We start from the raw sequence: 20050 nt of genomic DNA, 5'->3' as shown, positions 1-20050 counted from the left end.
TATACTAAGTAAAAATAAAAATGTATATCATTCTTATTTTTAGAATGGTTGTAAGTATTTTATTACTACAATATTTATGTTATAATATTTAAAAAATAATTTGTATAACATAAATAGCATGAGGTTATAGATTTATGAAACTATTTTAACAATAATCAACATTAATTTGAAAAGCATACGCCCCATTCTATTAAATTAACAATTCAAATATTTTTATATCTGTAGGATAATATAACTTAGCACGTTATTTATAATATATTTATCAATAATCATTACCATGAAGACATTTTAAATTTTTATTTATTGTATTTATCTACATTAATTATACTTTTAGCAAAGCTTTATAATTTAAGACTTCAATGCTAAATAAATGTTAAACATTTTAATGACACTGACCATTTTCAGGTTTTAGAAGAACTTAAAAACAATTATTGATTAATCGAGAAAAACAACAAATTAGATTTAACCACAGACAATATTTCACACATCATTAACTTTGGTCTTTTTTTTAATTTTTTTTTTTCTTTATTGTCATTTAAAACCTTTAAATCAGTCAAGATCCAAATTCTTCTCAATTTTAAAGTGTCTGTTACGCTATTCAAGTACAAAATTATAAATTACTACACAATACATATAAATATTATTCATTGTAAGTAAACTAACATAACATGTTAGTTAACATAACATCAACCAAACGTATGTTAATTTGATATATTGATTTACATCAAAGAGCTTTGTTTTTTTTAAATTTTAAAAAAAAATGTCCATAGACTATTGGTTGGAATGAACAATATCAATATAAGGACATCTGAATCAATTAATTGTCAATTATTTTATTAAAATACAAAGACATGAGGTTTTTCTCATACCTAGTTCATTCCTTCCAAATTAATATTGGACCATTCAATTTTAAATTATCCAATTATTTTGCTGTCTTTTTACGCTTCTCGACGAAATTAAATCCTATTTACACTTCATGGTTAACGAGGTAATTTTAATTTCCCTAATATAATTATTATTAATAGATATTAAAATATGCAATTATAATATTTATTCACTTTAATTAATAGTTCCTTCTTCCATGGAAATTACAGGAAGCACAGAATATACAAACATAATTAAATGAAATTAATCATTCTGATAATTTGAAAATTTTATAATATTTAGATATCACAGGTTAATTAACAGAACTGAAAACAATTCTACAACGATTTTACTATTACATCAATATTACGAACAATTTAAATTTTAACACAATAATCGTATCATTATTGCTATGGCTTTAAACACTTCCCAATAATAATATTCTGATAATCCAGCCGAAATAAAAAAAAAATTAATGGATTATCGTCGTCGGTCTCACACAGTTGTTTTTTACAGTGTGCACATTTTTATTGATGATTGTTATTTCTGTGGTAGGTTCAATGTAATTAAAAACGGCAGGTAGCACACTTGATAGAAAAATGCCGTCGAATGAAATATTTATTGCAGTTTACCAATGGACCAGTTTAGCCTGTATGTGTGTACTCCAGTGTAAATCTATATATGTTTATATAATATATGCGTATAATCCAGTTTCACCAGTGTTTATAACAATCCCTACTCTTTTTCCCTTCATTATTATTATTCTATACATCCATACTTCTTCTTCCATTACGAATTCCCCCTGTGTGCTGGCGCTCTGATTTGTTGACGGGTTTTTTCTTACGGGCCAACACTATAATAATAATGATAGGGTTCTTCAGATAGCTTATCTCAGATAACCACTGTATTTTTATTTTAACGATGACCTCTTAAACGTAAAATTTCAATCTGTTTCTCACAGTTTTTCCATTTTAAAAAATATCCATTAATAAGAAAAAACAACCCGAAAACCGCGTTTCTTAAAATAAATACGAAATCTCGAAGCTGCCCTCTTCACCACACAACACTACTTTCACTTAAATAAATTAACGACCATAATCAAATTTATTTAACTTGTTCCACTCGTTTTACCCATACAGAAAGTTTATAAAAAAGCAGCGACGATTTTTTTACAACCGCTGATTTATTAGCAAACATTATTTTTTTAGTATAATATAAATGCACGTATGTATGCTTGCATTTATTTTTGACCGTGAACATCTCATTAGATTCCCTCGGGGTTAGATAGAGATCAAATCATCGTACTAAACACAGCTAATTAAAGGCATTCTGAAGAAATATTCAGTGGTACATAAATCGTCATTCATCATGGTGTGTATTAAGGTTGTACTAGTATACCTATACAAACGACACACATGAGCTTATATTTAGTTTACAGAATAGAAATGAACTGAACATCGACTCAAAAACGAGTCTACAAAATGTATATTTATACGAACCTAATTAGAGACGAACATATTACCTTGACAGCAATGAATTTGCGTTTTATTAGGCATAGTTCTCATGACTACGGAATATTGCAAAACAATAGGTTATACAAATAATTTTTTACAATAATTTTTAGAGTTCGAAAATAGAAATCATAAAGACAGTATATCTAGACTTAAAAACCCGAGTTAAAGCGTGCCCATATATCTATCACTACTATGCAACGTTATTCTTGCAGGTATATATCATTGTTTCCATAAATAGTTAGGTATGAATTGGATTTTGTCACTTATCACAATTCCTTATTATTCTACTACAACACTTCACAGTCAAGACAATTTATTGCGTAACTGTTCAGTTATCTGTTCAGGTATATCTGTTCAGAAAGACTTATCGAATTACCAATGAATGGTTTTAAATAATTTTATGATATTCGAAGGTCTGTCATTAGTGTATAGTGTATACACGTTCGATTAGTAACAAGTTTTTACTCGCAACTGATTTAGTTTAACTATAACGAATTTATTCAAGATCACAGAAAGACGTAATTTTAATATTATTTTATTCATCGATATAATAATCTATTGATTACAATATTAATTAAATTTAATACTGATAATTAATATTGTTATTAATATAACACAGTTATATATGTATGATTTTATACAAGTATATTTAAATGGCGACATCAGGAACAGGCCAGATAAGACCATAGCCCTACAGTTGAGCAAAGGTATTTATACAAAAAAATATTTTGGGGGTATTTTAGGTTGTACTTCTATAATCTGTATACTAATTTTACTCTATAAAATCATATTTAATAATATTTCTGAATTTCTGGGGGGGGAGGGAATTGAATCCCTGAACTCCTGTACGTGGATGATTGGGAACTGGTCAGACCTTGACCATAATAATATGGCCATTTTTAATAAGGAAAAAAATTGTAATAGTTCACCGACAAAATACAAAAATACGTAATTAAGAGGAATATTACGTACTGAATATTATATGATAATATGAGTACAACTAAAATACAACTACTTACAACTTAAATGTGTGTGTCAAATGTAATATTGTTTGTATTTATATTTAATTAATTTAATCTAATTTTTGTATGACCCTCATAATTTTTGGTATCTTATTGACCCTACCTAATAAAATATCCTGGCATCACCACTGATATATTTGCTTATATTTTAACAGTATCTAATTTTATCTACAGTTAATAACGCTTCTAAAACAAAAATAATTAACTAAAATAATTTTAAACAGCAATCCAATATCAATTAATTCATACAATTTAATACTTTTAAGATCCAAACTTTTCAAAGTCCAATTTAACTTTTCGTAAATTTAATCCACTATCATAGTTTTTAAATTTTAATTACTCTAATTTAGTATTTTGCGTCGCATATAAGGGATACATTGATAAGAACTTGATCGAATGGGTCATGTGTCACCCGGGTGATAGTCTAAAAAGTCTTCGGGTCAAGGATTATAGAGTACTTGTGCGTTCATTCGCCTATTCGTTATATTTTTTTCCTATTCTTTTATACACACTCTCGGAGACCATAAAGGTCAATCACTAAATTATGCAATATTTTCTATCGAGGAAATTATATTTTAAATGTATTAATTTGTTCAGTATACGTAGATTATTTTTAACAATTCGCACATCCTTTTTCAAGATAAGGGTAGTTTGTCATGAAACAAACATTTTAGTATTAATTCTCAGTGTACGTAGGAATTAAATATAGAAATTGGGTGATTGTAAAAAATCGCGAAAAATCGTATAACACAATATTCCTTTAAAATATATATATTGAAAGCTATAACTAAACCAACTATAATATTCAGAACTGATTTAAAACCTACGAGAATATACATTATTATTAATAAACAATCAAATAAATAACGGGTATGTTCCTTTCCTATCGCCTCCATCAGAATTATTTACATAGAAATTGGTTTATAACGATTTTTCTTCTTTTCGGAAAATGAATGTCAATATTAAACAATGGTTTGATAATATACACACATTAAAATATTAAATATGACTAGCCACTATACTCGTGTGTGTGATTGCAGAATGCCCTAGTCAAATAGAAAACATACGCATGATATCTAGATAATGGGATCAAAAGGCCATTGAACTTTTAACCCTAACCTACAACCTATTCATAATAAAACGACCGGGACTTCAGATAAAAAATATCGGTTTTTGAAACGCACGGATGCATTATCATAGCTTAACTATTTCAAACTATGAGATATGTTACACGATCAATATTTTACCATTTACTCTATATTGATACACACTTCAATTGCACCAATGACCACAATAATAATAATAACAATTGGTATTATTATTTTCAACTGCCCGAGTTAATTGCAAATATTTACTAATAATATATCAATAATAACAGGTTTTTATTTAATACAATTTTTAAAAATTATACTTAGATGTTACAAATAAAAATATGCAATTAACACTAACACCGGTGATAATAGTGAATAGATCAAGTAAAAATACGTAAGAAGATATGAAGTCAACAAATATTTTCCCTTGAGGGGTTTGTGATGTTTTTGTACGAAACCCCTCGAAAAAAGTCGTATAATGAGTTCAATAAGTAATTAAATCTATCTACAGACATAATAAACAAGCCAAGGGATCGTTTATATAGCAGTAGTTTACAATAACCCAAATTTTAAGTTCACCTTCAAATTGACCCAAACTCTATAGAATTATAATATTTATGTCGAACAAAAACTGGCGTTCGTGGTGAGAAAAAAAAACAAAATATTCTTACCGGAATAACACCATGGAGGCCAAACGACAGGGCTAGATGCGTCCAAATCCCGCATCATGTTACAAGCGACATGATAATCCTCGGTACACTTGATCGAAAAAACAAAACAAAACGGAAAAAAAAAAACGACGTATAATCCGTTCGCTTATTTAGCGTGTGTCAACCGATCGCGAGAGAAAACTTGACCGAATCGTAAAGATCGAAGTATCTGTTTCCGGTAACGTAGGCCCACGATGCTCGGTGGTATGATGGTAGCGGTAACCACGACGGTACTGCGGTAGTAAGCGTCGAAGACGACGACGAGACGGAAAAACGACGAAAACCGAAACAGAACAACTTTCGAAACGCACAGCCGGCTACGACGACGTCGGTACGGGTACGAGTACTGCAATCGAATGCGACAAACGTAAAAGCATAGATTTCGGAAAAAAATAATTGATAATAATTTAAACGATGCAAAGAAAAATGCGAAAAAAAAACAAAAAAAAAAAAAATAATAATAATGAAAAAACAACGGACGAACACGCGACGAACGTGTGCGACTGACTGCGTGCACGTCAGGTCGCGGACGAACTGGAGCGCGGCAAGGACGTTTGACCATTGACGACGCGCGCGCCGGCAGACACGAGCAGAGGCGGCCGCGGCGGCAGTAGCGACACGCACACGGACGCGGCGAACACGGGCCGGGTGCGTATACAACGACACCGCGCACGCACACAAGCGCGCCGACACGCGGCCGCACGCACGAACAGCCGACGACGGCACCTGTACGAGAGCAAACGATTGCGCTTGCGCATCGGCGGCGGCAGCGGTCATCAGGTGGTAATAATCGTCGTCGTGCGCGAGTGCCCCCTAACCCGTTCCTTCCACTCCGCGTCGGCGACCGTCCGCGAACGATACGGCCGATGTTGCTGCCGCTGCTGCTGCTGCTGTTGCTGCTGCAGGTACCGCGTGCGGTTACAACCGTAACACACCTGCCCGCGCGCCAGCGTCCGCACCGATTATCATAACCGCGGCGCGCGTCATTCATAAAACGGAGGAAAAAATACAAAACCGAAAACGATATCCGTTTACAGATAGTTTTACCACCACCTTGGTCGGGGGTTCGTCGCCTACCCTTCTTCCATTTTAACGGTTTTTGCCGTCCAACTAAGCGATAGAAACACACATCGGTCCACTCTTATATAATTTTTTCCGTTTTTTTCACCAATTAAAGAATATTACCCCATGTGCTTCCTATGTGCACCGAAAGTTTCGTATAGCGATTTTTCCAGACGCACAAATGAAGAAATTTAGATTTTCCATTTTTTCTGTCGTTTCCCCGAGAACCGGCAAACAATTTAAAAATTCCTTAAACATAAAACTTGCAATCGAAATAAAAATAAAAGTTTTTTCAATTTTACGACCGTACAAAGAATTATAGTTAAACATTCGACATTAACGATCGACAAGAAGAAATGTAATAATATATATTTTGACGAATTCAGCTAATGATTATTTTAAATCTTCAATCTGCATTAATAAATCATGTTCCATAAACACAACTTGTTGGCAATGACGGATCCAGAGCGGGGAGTCGAGAGGCCGTGACTCCTTCAAGACATTCTGAAGACGATAGTATGTTGAAAACGCAGAATGCGCAAATGCTCTACTTAGATCATTCCAATTCCCAATAATATTTAATAATTTAATAAATAATAAGTATAAACCGCACCCGTCATAATATTTACAATTTTGAAAATCAACTATACCAAGTACAACAATGGTGGGCACAGTGGGCTAAAATGTAATTTAGCTTCCATAAATTACAATTTTGAAAAATAACAAAATGTTATTTTTACTGAAAATTGTTATTCCCTAGATGTTATTAATTTGTATTATGTCATTAGTTGATAAGTTGTTCAAATTTTGTCTCAACAAATTCCAATAGATAATAGTTATTATCAGCATATAATAAGTAATACATACTGGTTATAATGTTCTCGCGCGTTACCTGTTACTTAACTTTTGACTAAAGCGGTGAAATAAAATCAAGTAAAATTTATAAATTTGGTTGAAATGAGTTCTTAAGAACAAGGTAAGTGAGGTTTATTATATATATATTACAATTATTAATTTATATAAAATAATATTTAATTATTAAAAAACATTTTTTAATTTTTTTTTTTATTTATATGTCAGTCTAAATTTAAAAATTTACTTAATTTTACTTTTTCAAACTAGATCTCAGATAAAGTACTGATATCATTTTTCAACTTTCAATATTTTTGTTTGCCTCTTTTTGCCCCTCTATATTACATAAACATACAATCTCCGAGAAACCAACAAAAAAAAAAAAAAAAAAAAAACATGTAAATTTTATGAATTCGTAAATTTATAAATATTATTTAGGCTTATTGAATTTTATCAAGCCTTCCATTTTGTTAATCGGATTATTATGTAAGCTATACCTACTAAGTATACCACATAAACCTATTAATTTTAAAAGTATAAAATATGTATAAAATAAACTATATATATTTTTCTAAATAATTCTATTTTACTAATATTATTTTTTTTAAATAATTTAATCAAACTATTTTAGGAAGTGCTTTTCAACAACTAAAAAAATTTAAATACATAGACCTTTATATGATTTTAAGAAACAATGGATTTATCAAACCACAAAGTGTCCAGTCAAGAGATTTATTATTTTTGAAAATTCGTGAAAAATATTCTGGCAAAAATTGGGGTTGTAATTATATTGATAAAATTAAAAATAATATACTTAATTTTACAATAATGGTTGCACGAAAATTGCATCAAAGTAATAGGATACATGACAAATTTATTAAAAAGAGTACAATGATTGACTTGAAATAATATTTAAATTACCTTTGGCTGAAATATCTTCCAATAAAAACGAAATAAATCTTATAGTTTGTCGTCCAAGTAAATAATTTTTAAAATGTAGAGAAAAAACGAAAAAAAATGAAAGTGTAATCTCTTGTGAAATCGTACACTTCACCTGAACTTGTATTTGCAGTTTCATCGAAATTTCAAAAATCAGGAAAAAGAGATGCAACTCAAATATTAAAAGAAACCACTGAGTCACCCACCAGAGCTGCGTAGTACAAAAAAAGTTTAAATAATTTTGATCGCAATATCCCAATTCCATTTACTTGTGAAGAAACTTTGGCTTTTATGGTACAAAACACATTAACCAAACAACAGTACATAAATATTAGACTTGAATCAAAAAGACGTAATTGTGATATATATCCGCCATATGAATACATTGTTAATGCTAAAAAAGAATGTTATCCAGATAATTTACATGTGTCTGAAACCAATTGTTTTATTCCAATACAAGATTTATTTAATCATACAACTCATAGAATTTTTAAAATATCAGGGGTACCTAAAGTAATTGAAATGCAAATGAAAAAATTTGAAATCATTTACAAATGGGGTTGCGATGGTAGTAATGGCCAATCACAGTACAAAGTCAAGCTTAGCACTTCAACTTCTGATTCGGATTGTAGTTTTTATGTTTTATTTAGTACCATTACAGCTACATGGATTTAAAGATGACAAAATTATTGATTTGGAAAAACCCTCGCCCGTCATCAACCAAATTTTGTCGGCCAATCAAGTTTACATACTAGAAAGAGACTATAGAAAATACGAAACAAGAAGTAAGGGATATTGAAGACCAATTGAAAAATGTCATACCCACTGATATAATACTTGAAGGCAGAAATATTCAAATAGAGCATAAAATATTATTTACTATGGTTGATAGAAAGGTAAAATTAAATAGTTGTAGATTTCTAATATTAAAAATTAAAAGTTAATACTTTGTTATCGTTTTCACATAAGGTGTGCAATTCATTAACAAACACATCCAGTTAATCTTGCTACATATGTGGCTGTATACCCAAGCAATTTAATGACAGATGAAATGTGCAATACAAGGAAAAATTTAAATCCAACCATCTACAAATTCAGATTATCAATTCTCCACGCTTGGATTAGATTCTTTGACTGCTTATTACGTGTGTCATATCATTTGCCATTTAAGTGTTGGAAAGCAAGTCATTTTCATTGAATATTTTATTTTGAATTTTAAATTTTATAAAATAATAGATAAATAATAATCATTCATTTTTTTTTTTTTTTTTTTTTTGTGGGTACAATCACCCGAAAATAAAGAAATTTATGCAATGCGTAAAATTAAAATTCAAAAAGAATTTCGTTTTGAAATGGGTATATTAGTAGATGTGGTGTTACAAAGTAATTAATATTAAAATAAAATTTAATATAACATAAAAATCGTTGTTTTATATTATTAAGGGCATGGTACTACCAATGACGGTAACACAAGCCGTAGATTTTTCAAAGATGCCGAAAAGTCTTCTAAGATAACTGGAGTAGACGTAAATTTAATAAAACAATTTAACAATATTTTAAAAGCAATGGCAAGTGGACATAATATTAATAAAGTTGCATTTGAAAAATATAGAATTGAAACCGCTAAATATTTTATTGCACTTTATCCGTGGTTCTACATGTCTTCAAGTGTCCATAAAATATTGATACATGGAGGGGGGTTATACGTCATGCAATACTGCCAATAAGAAATTATATACATTTATTGGATACTAATTAATTTAATTGTTTTAATAGATAATATAAACTTTTTTCTAGACCAATTATCAGAAGAAGCTTAAGAGTGTAGGAATAAGAACTACAAATATTACAAAGAACACCGCACTAGGAAGAATTCACGACTAAATACAAATGAGGACCTTATGCATCATCTTCTTGTCTTCTAACCCCTATATATCAAGTTTGAAAAACCTACCGAAAAAGGACATACAAGAATTTTCAAATGAACTAAAATCATTATTATTGTTTTCAATTTAATATAAAGAATATTCAATGAAAATATAAGTATAATTTGATTTTAAGTATTAATATATAAATTATATTTTCCCTCAAATAACTCTATAAGCTTTTATAACATAGATTTATGTACCTAAAATAAAAAAAAATAAAAAATTATGAAATTCAAAAATGTGCTCCCTCTCCACTAGCCCCTAAATTAAGGGGCAAATTACAAAACTGATGCAAAATTTGGGTTTAACAGCCTTTAAAATATACAATTTTCGAATTTACAGGATGCATTAAGTACAAATTTATGAGTTATTAATTTATGGAAGCAAAATTACATTTCAGCCCACTGTGCGGCATTCTATGGCCAGGGAGAATGGGGAAATCCGTTTGGTGTACTATTAGATTTGTTTTTGGTTACTGTCATTATATTATTTTTATATGTAATAGATAAAAAATAAGTATGTATAAGAATTAGAAATGGGAGTAGCAATAACAATAATTAGTATTATTTGTTGGATTATCATATTGTCTTTGATTACAGGTTATGTTTTTTTCATTTGTTTTAATTTTCCGTAATTCTGTTGTTACATTTTAACTTACAATGTTATACAAATATAATTTAATCGTCACTTACCGTTTTATTATTATTAATATTATACTACCTATTATTATGGATCAAAAATGTTAATATTTTAAAACTCTACACTCATACTTTGGAAATATACTAGTAATGTATTTTAATTTTCTTTTTTACCAAATAATTTATAGCACTCTTGCACACAGTCAAAAAATAATGAAGAAGAGGAGGATATTGATGATCTAGGACAGGGGTGGCAAATAAGTGGCACGCATGAGATTTGCAATGGCACTCGAAAAATTTTTATTTGTTCATATATATTTATAGATTTTTAAGTAACACACAATAAATTGAATTATCAATTGCACATATTAATAATATATATTTCACAACCATGTATTGTGATCTTATATTCAGTGTTGGGACTTATCTAGATAAATTATCTAGATAGATTTTTTGTCATCTTTTATCTTATCTAGATAAATAACGCTAAGTTATCTAATTACTTATCTAAGATAAAATTTTTACTTATCTAGATAATTGTCTGAATTCTTGCCAAGATCAGAGTTATTTTTATTCTTGTACGGAGACGAATCAGGAGAATAAATCAGATATCATCAAAATCGGTCCAGCCATTCTTGAATTATAAATTCTGTAACTAACCTGACTTTTTTTATATATAGATTTTGTATTTATAATTATAATTTGTGTATTATTAATAAGTAATTATTATTTCTTGGTATGACATTTTGTTTGTATTTTCAAAGTGTGTGTTCACTTCAACTAGAAGTTGTATTCTAACAAATAATAATAATTTAATACTTTTTTTTACATTATTTCTAATTTTACATAACTTTCTATATTATAATCATTATTTTTTCATTTATATTTTACATTTCTATTTTTCTGTGTTAATAAAAATAATTTTGGCACGGCTAAAAAATTTTTTTTTTAATTATGTCATAGATTGGCACGTTGAAAAAATTCTATTTGCCATCCCTGATCTAGAAATTCCTGTGATATCATCATTAATAGTAATTTACTTGTAAAATAATAAATGTGAATAACTAATATACAAATTTTTCTTGAAGATTTTAAATTTTAAAATTATATTATTTTATTGAATAATAATAATATCGATAAGTATAATAAGAGTAAATCAGGTGCTCACGGAAAATATATTATTATAGAACCTAAACAAATATCAGTAGTTAATCTGACACAGACACTGTACAAAAAAGTATTGTGGTAAGTAAATTTAACTATGCATTCTTAAATTTTATTTATGCAATAAAATAAATAAAAAAAACCTAAAAACCTTATATAATAAATCTTATATATTTATTTATTTATATATATATATTTAAAATCTATATTAATCTATTTAGCATTATTTATATTTTATTAGTGGCTTATTATAAATTATATTATTTTAATTTAAATTATGTTGCTAATTTTATTTATGTTTTAGAAGCATATAACAATAGTTACACCTGACAATTCATCTGAAACACTAAAAACTAAAAACACATTTTATCCAGACATTGGCCATTTCCTGAACATAAAATATATCAATGATTTCACTAAACATAAATTTAGTAATATTTAACATATTAAGCTCAGGGGGGGGGGGGTATTTACCACTTAATCCCATCTTGGATCTGCCACTGATAAAGTATGGAGTATATTATGTTAAATATGTTTATAATTTATTGTAATTTGTAGTTGGTCCCTTCCAGACCTTTGCTCTAGATCCGTGCCTGCTTGTTGGTATAATATTTTTACCTCAAAATTTATAAAATTTACTTATGTAAAATAAAGTTACTTGAGAACCGTTCTTTACTGAAGATATAATACCTTGAAAAAATACATTCAAATTCCAAACACAGTATTTATAATAGTTACTACAAAAATGAGTCAAAAAAATTATATTGAGTTAATATAATTATTTACAATATTTTATAAATTCTACGCTAAACACATTGAAACACAATGAGAAATTCTTTAGTATATTACATATTTATTAAACTTTTACTCGAATATTAAGTACATTATTTGAATTAAATATCTTACAAACATATGTTTAAATAATTTTTATATTGTGGGAATGAAATCAGGAATAACGAATAATAGAAGACAGAATAATGATGGGACTTAGTTCGGTTTACGTTTGTAGATCGCAGTTATTTAAAACTTCATTTCATCATACATCACGACGGCTTTATAGCTTAACCGCAATGGTCAAAATCCACTAATCATCCTATTTAAATTTAAAATTATATTTTTTTTTTTTTAGATTTATAGAATTTAACATTGATTTTATACAAACTATAAGATAAGTATAGATACATTACTAGCTATCATCTCATATAATAACAAAACCAATATTTTTATTTCCTATTATGGAAAAAAAAGTAGCTGAAAAATTTTTATTTGCTTTAATAACTATATGTTTCGAGAATAATTTTATTTTAATCTTTGTTTTAACTTAAAAAATGTATTTATATATATATAACTACATAATGAAAAATGTAAACTTTCTTTAAAAATAAAATATTATTTTATTATACGGTAGAATATTGCCAAGTGATTCACAATTTAAAAATTCAACTATATAATCATTAAATTTTTACTAACTAATTATTAAAATACGAAAATATTAAACTTATTAATTTACAATGGTTCACTACAATTTAATTTACATATACGTCCACCACCTTAAAAACGTCTTAATCGCGATCGTCCACAAGACCTTATTAGTTGTTTGTATAAAGTATATTATTATAAATTATATTATGTCTAATTAATTCTTCATCTTTAGACTAATATATTATTGCTATATATTGTTTAACCAAACTTAAGTACTTATTACTATTGCTTACATTATTATAATATAACTATTACTTATTGTTAGGTCTTATAACATATAGCTCTAAAAAAAAATTGTTATAAACGCTATAATATATTCTTAAAAAATATTCATATAAGTGCTTAAATATGCACTAAAAATACTAAAATATGCGAGAAAAAAATTATATATGAAACAAAAATTTCCCTCATTAAAAAAAATGTATCATGATCACTCACTTATCGATCGCGTGGCTATATGATATAAATAAATGTATAACTTATACCATTAGGAAAAAAATATTTAATTAACATTAATTAATTACAAATATAAATAATTAATACCTTATTAAACCTAATTAAGTACTTGTTATTACTATGAAAAAATGTTTTAAAAGCTACGGAACTGTAAAAAACTAAAAAAAAGCTAAATAGCACTTCTATTTCGAAATATTCAAAAATATACAACATAAAATTTCGTATTTAGCTTTTTAGCAATCTGAAATTAATTTATGGTTCACATAGGTATCTATGTAAATGAAACTCTTAAAAAAAATATCCAAATGCAAATGTTTATAAAATTATAAACAGACTCTAGATTATCAAAAATATCTGTGCCATTTATATTGCAACCTTCAGATTTAGCAACGATTAAGTTTAACCTACAAAAAAAAAATATTGGTATATAAATCAATTTTAAGTACCTATGATAAAAACTAGAATATTTATTACCTATGTGCGTATCGCCAAATAAAAGTTACAGATGAACATTTTTGTTGTACCTACATTTTTAATCCTTGAAATTTACCTTTCATATTCTGAGCACCTTCATAAGACTGTCCCACTAAATACTTTTCCCAATCAATAGATAAATCAATGTAGAGTTTTTCAAAAATCTTAAATATTTGAAAGCCAGTTGTATCTAATGATTCTATTGGTTCTGATGGTTGCTATTAATCGCTCAGGTAAAGTTCCAGCTGTTGAATTTACATAGCGTACAAAATTTAAATTTGTTCTTTCCTAGACAAACCAAAAGTTGAGTCAACTGATATGCTAAAGAAATAGATCAGTTTTTTTAATTCTTCGTGTATTGATGTTTTTATGTCTGTATATAAACTGTGGCAAGAAAAAATTTAACATTATACAAGCTGCGGCAATTTATCTTACATACCAACGATATTAAATACTATGTATTATTTAATATGCACCTATGTGTACTCATGTACGTATGAATGTATCGTTTAATTAATTATGTTCTGTTAAATAATGTTATATTATGTTATAAAGGGACAATCCCCTTTGTTATCCTGGCTAGTCTGCTCATGATAATAGTATTGGTGTTATTATAAAATAATAATTAAGTATTATAGAATATACCTATAAACATATAAGTGTAGTTTGTGGCTTGCTCCAGGCAGACAGGAAGATATTCTAATATGAGAGCATAAATTATGAACAGAGTTCAAAAATATCGATTATTAGAATAAATATTTACAAATATGTGGCTGCGATTGATGTCAATCAATAATATATATTAAATCCAGTAAATATTTCTTCATAAAAATATATTTTATACCAAGGTACTTTTTTCCTTTATAAGAAATAGTTATAATTATAATAATAGTAATAAATATTTTTAAGGCAATAGTATGAGTTATATTTTAACTTATATATAATCTATAACCAAATATATATATCACTGACATCAGTGATATATCAGAGTAACATCAGTTATTTTATTTATTTAATTCATTTTTTTTGTAAATAACTAATGTATTCTCATCCTTTTTTCATTCATGTCACCTTTAGCCACCAGAGTCCAACACCGCGTCATCCTAACATAAAAATAATAAATAATAATTTTTAAATTAATAAATTTAAAGTTTAAATTTGGAAATTAAAAAAAAAATAATAATAAAAAAAAAATATTAATGGTTTGTATAAGAACTGATGAGAAGTTGGGCTCTGGTGGTTTTTACAAAGTTGTGGAAGTCGAAGGCTGAGTCTCATATTGTTTTCTAGAGTTGTAGAGCTATAGTAAACTATAATAATACTACATATCTAATGACTGCAAAATAACTGACTAACAACCCCGGTTAAGTCGATAAAATAATTGATAGTGTGGTGATTTCGCGTTAATAATAATACTGCACGTGATTATCGGATCTAAATAATAGCCTTATAATTGTACCTAATAATTAACCCTTTGATGACATATCATCCCGGTTGAGACCACTGGTCTAATACAATATTAATATGTATACATACAAATAGTAATGTAATAATGTAATATGTTTATTAGTTACCTAGGTATCGACTTATAACTAAAAACCCATTTTTAATAAATAAAATAAAATAATTTCAAATTGTAGAATATTTTTTAGAATAAAAGTCTTACTTACCTTTTTCTAGTACATCTTCATTATCATTTTCATCTCTATTACGTTATTTTGTAAAAAAAATTATGTGCATCCACAAAGGTATAGGATTTTTTTTAATTTTACCACTTGACAAAAGGTAAAATGTATTTTCCAATTAGTGTCGTTTAATTTTAAACGTTTTTTACCACACAAGCAGAAGCAAACATCGTTATTAAAATTTGACGTATTTTTATTATTTCTAATATTACTAAGAATAAAATATACCCATAATAGTATAATTATTATAAACTTTAATACGGCTACAACCAAGATGACAAATACGCACTAAACATCTATGCATTATGATTTTCCATTGTTAGTTTGTGACTACTGTTGTACGCACCTTATAGTTTAGATAAATAACTTCGATAAATAACCAATATTCTATGAAGTACAGTTTATATAAATTAAAAATGAATTTCAATAATCAGTGGAACTAATGGAAGAGCCCTTATTTTTCTTCTACGTATACCGTCTAATCATTGCATAATTTCATAATTTTCTATTTTCATTTACATTACAATATATTGTCATTGTCTCAGTTAAGCATTTTAAAATAAAAATACTTAATAAATACAATATACAAACATTTTGTTTTAATAACTATATGAGCAGGTACTCAAATACAACGCTTCATGAATATAAATATATATGTATTATACACTTTTCTATAGTAATAATATTGTTTTTCTATAAACTTTTATAATTGATTGATTAATTATTATTATTTATCCATCTAGTAGTACCCACCTTACTTTCTACCCAGCCGCAACCCTGGCGACAATAACGCCGATCCGGCAAACTCCTCACCTACCTCGTACGTGGGCCAGAGGAGGGGACCGTTGCATTGCGTTATCGGAACCAAAGGATCAACTCAATGCACCACCACGTTGAGCTTGATGAGTACTATATAAATACATAATATTTGCTTTTACTTATAAGTAATAATTAAATTGCAAATTTTTCACTTTTGCACCCTCCCGAGAATCGCGTCCGGGACGTAGGCCCCTCTAGCTAGACTCTGCTACGGCCCAGAGTGGACGTGCATATTTTTATATCACATATTTTTATATGTTGCTTGAGGAACACTAAGACTCTAGGTTACACACCACTGACTGAATAAGTCAATAATATCTAAATCTCGTACAAAAAATAAATATGTTTAGGTACTCTCCAAAAACCATTGTTTTTTTATCATTTTCAAATCGATTATTAGTAACGGTATACATTATATAGTTGTAACTGTACAGAATGTCAACGCTCATTGTTATTATTGCTATTATAAAGCAAAACCACAATGATAATAAGTGAGTTTTCTTTGATAGTCACGCTACCGAAATACCTTATAACCCGTAGCAATGGGTTTCAGAAAAAAACGTTACTTACTGTGCACTATAATACTATAACTGACATTATTGGTTTTAGGTACCCGAGTTAGTGCTCTGCATGGTCCGTTATTTAAAGGACCAGACTGGACTTCAAATTTTACCAGGGGACCGGAGTTGAACCGGACCGTAAGGTTCAGTCTGTATTAGCCCAGACCATACCATACCTATGATGCATTTAGTATTACACTGGAATGGACTACCCGACTTTATAAATAAATATTTACCTAAAATTGTAGGTTTTTTTTCGTTTTATTTGTGTTAAGATAAGTTCGACAGTCGACGACCCGAGCAAACCACCACCGGCCAATTAACACACACGCATACGTAATCATAAGTTTATTTTAATAACTGTTTGTGAATTATTATCGTGTGTTATGTAACCGAAAAGGCCGATATGTGTGTGTATATCATTGTAATATTTGTATATGATTTCTCTCTTGTGCGAACCACCGTCGAATGCGGTGTAGTGTGTGTCGTAACTATTATTTTTCGTGAGAAGAATTGCTGTTTTTGTTCACCATTTCTTATTAAATAGTATTTTTTCATGTACTCAAATCGCCACAAATTTGAATTTCCTTTTATTTTTATTGTGCTAATCGCTTATATTACTCTAATAGCAAGTATTTTTATTATTATTCTTATGTACCTTATGTACGCCGGTCGCTATATTATTAATTTATTATTGTTCTACGAGCGCAAATCGCCGTAAAGACGATCTTAATTTATTATATTGTTATTTCTTAGTTGTGTTTTTATTATTTGTCTGTGTGTTACATATTATTATAGCTATTATAGGACCAGCTAGCCAGTCTGCGCTCCACCAATTCTGTGAGTTTTATATATGTTTTATTTTAATATTTATTATTGTGCCAAAAAGGCCACATATTTATATTTTTACTTGTTGGGCCAAGAAGGGCCATAATTTATTACTTAATTATATAATTGTTAATTAGAGCATATTTTTACTGAAAATTATTTGAGTTACCATTTATTTGAGTTACCCTTTTCTATAATTTTAAGTACACACAAAACACATACATATATACACACAGTACACATTGAAACACCACACAGCTCACTGGTATTTGCTTGGCGAACCCAAACACTGCTAGTTGAGCTATATACCGCACTAAACACCTCACAAACACAGTTGATCGGTGGCGTGTAATACACGTATAAATCGGTGACCGGGAATGAGCATATTATTTGTAGCACCCGGTCCAAACAATTTGTTTACATAACAATGTCTGTAATTAGATTTTAAGTACCATGATTAAGACCGGACTGAAAATATTGCATTTGATCTGAGGACTGGACCGAACTACTCCTAAAAATTGTTGAACCGGACCAAACCAACGATTCAAAAGTTTTTGTATGTTAGGACCGTACTACGGTTCGGACCGGACTGATTAAGATCGGACCATGCAGAGCACTACCGAGTGTATATTACAATATACAGGTATAGGTAAATCACCGTTATATTAATATTATAGTTCTACAAATCACATATACTTATAAACTAGATAAATAAATAACAACCATAAATACTGATCCGAACCGATAGATTAACATATTCAATGTTATTTTAGTATTTCGTTTGAATTAATTATATTGTACAACCGTTATAAGGTACATAAGTATACCCAGCTCTCATAGAATATTAATATTAGATATTGTTCATCATTATAAATGTTTTTGTTATTTAGTCTGTGGAATAACCTAATAACTGTATTATTACATCAATACAACTACTTGTTTAATAACAGTTATGATGAAATATACAATATATATTATAAATTATAAAAATATTTACTTAGAATTTCCATAAAATATATTTACGAAAGTGCACATCTATGCATATTTTTTAGTTATAATTTTTGACCTCTCAAAATTCCCGTAAGTTAAAATTCAATTTCTATGTTTTAATTTTAATACTTTAGATTATAATTTTTACCTAGATTTTGTTTTTCATTGTTGGTTGCGTATAAAATTAAACAGAAATTTTTAAATCAAAAATTGACAAATTTACGTCGCACCAAGACTAATTGATAATTGACTATTTAAGATTCGTGCTAGCATTGCTTACTAAACTTAATTTTTAATATATTATGTACTGCAATGACTCGATAATAATTACATCGATGACAAGATTAAACTATACTTATTATGTTTAGTAAGAAACCTTAATGACTCATAAGTATTTCTTTTAATATTCCAAATTATTTACCGTACGGTAAGTGATTGGAACGCATAGACCGGACACATCGTCGCGTCGCGGTTGGCAATTCTATTTTTACGAGACATACGGAACATTTTTACGATATTTGAATGGTTATGGGGACACCGGGACACTGTCATGAATTACGGGATATTCTCGTATAATACGGGACGTATGGCATCCCTAATATATGTAGCAAATTTACTAGGGTTGGATTCTGAGATATTGAATAATACGGTGACCCATGGTTATTACGGTACAATGCAAACATAAATTTACCACATGTTATTAAAATGATGCATTAAGGCATTATTAAATACATTACCTATAGTCGATATACGTCGTTTATTCATAGTCGTATAGGATAATTTGTATTTTTTATTTAATTCATGATAATTTATTATTTTTTTTCAGACACGTTAATACTTACTACACCACGTTTATTATTTACCAAATGAATAAATATGTACCCACATTTAGTTAACAACTAACATGTATGCTTGTTTGCGTAAATAAATCTATATCTAAAGCTTCTTTGGGAATAATATCGAGAAATAATT

The 20050-nt window shown here is 28.5% G+C and overlaps 2 protein-coding genes across 4 annotated transcripts in view; one reads left to right on the top strand and one right to left on the bottom strand.

Moving 5' to 3' along the window:
• The window catches only part of LOC112692070 (protein split ends-like), a 35474-nt gene extending 29651 nt beyond the window's left edge, over nt 1-5823 (bottom strand). The window contains exon 1 of the mRNA XM_025566603.1: nt 5163-5823. Within this exon, the coding sequence (XP_025422388.1) occupies nt 5163-5220 (58 nt within the window). The 5' untranslated portion in view covers nt 5221-5823. The remainder of the gene's footprint in view (nt 1-5162) is intronic.
• On the top strand, nt 2988-10013 carry LOC112692072. 3 transcript variants are annotated; one of them, XR_003149377.1, is made up of 2 exons: nt 2988-3085; nt 9852-10013. XR_003149377.1 is itself a non-coding variant. In XM_025566604.1 (2 exons), the coding sequence occupies exon 2, from the start codon at nt 8346-8348 to the stop codon at nt 8727-8729; it is 384 nt and encodes a 127-aa protein (XP_025422389.1). In that variant the 5' UTR covers nt 7187-7239; nt 8188-8345; the 3' UTR covers nt 8730-8911. The 3 variants fall into 3 exon arrangements, 1 of the variants encoding a protein (XP_025422389.1); XR_003149376.1 differs by lacking the exon at nt 2988-3085 and adding an exon at nt 7156-7239; XM_025566604.1 differs by lacking the exons at nt 2988-3085; nt 9852-10013 and adding exons at nt 7187-7239; nt 8188-8911.
• Nucleotides 10014-20050: the final 10037 nt, after the last annotated feature.

Source organism: Sipha flava, unplaced genomic scaffold, assembly GCF_003268045.1.
Source record: "Sipha flava isolate LNK unplaced genomic scaffold, YSA_version1 69_pilon_pilon, whole genome shotgun sequence".
In the NCBI taxonomy this organism is placed as follows: Eukaryota; Metazoa; Arthropoda; class Insecta; order Hemiptera; family Aphididae; genus Sipha; species Sipha flava.
This window is presented reverse-complemented; position numbering and strand designations above follow the sequence as displayed.

Coding starts and splice junctions, on each gene's coding strand:
- LOC112692072 (XM_025566604.1), top strand. CDS start 8,346: ATGGTACAAAACACATTAACCAAACAACAGTACATAAATATTAGACTT.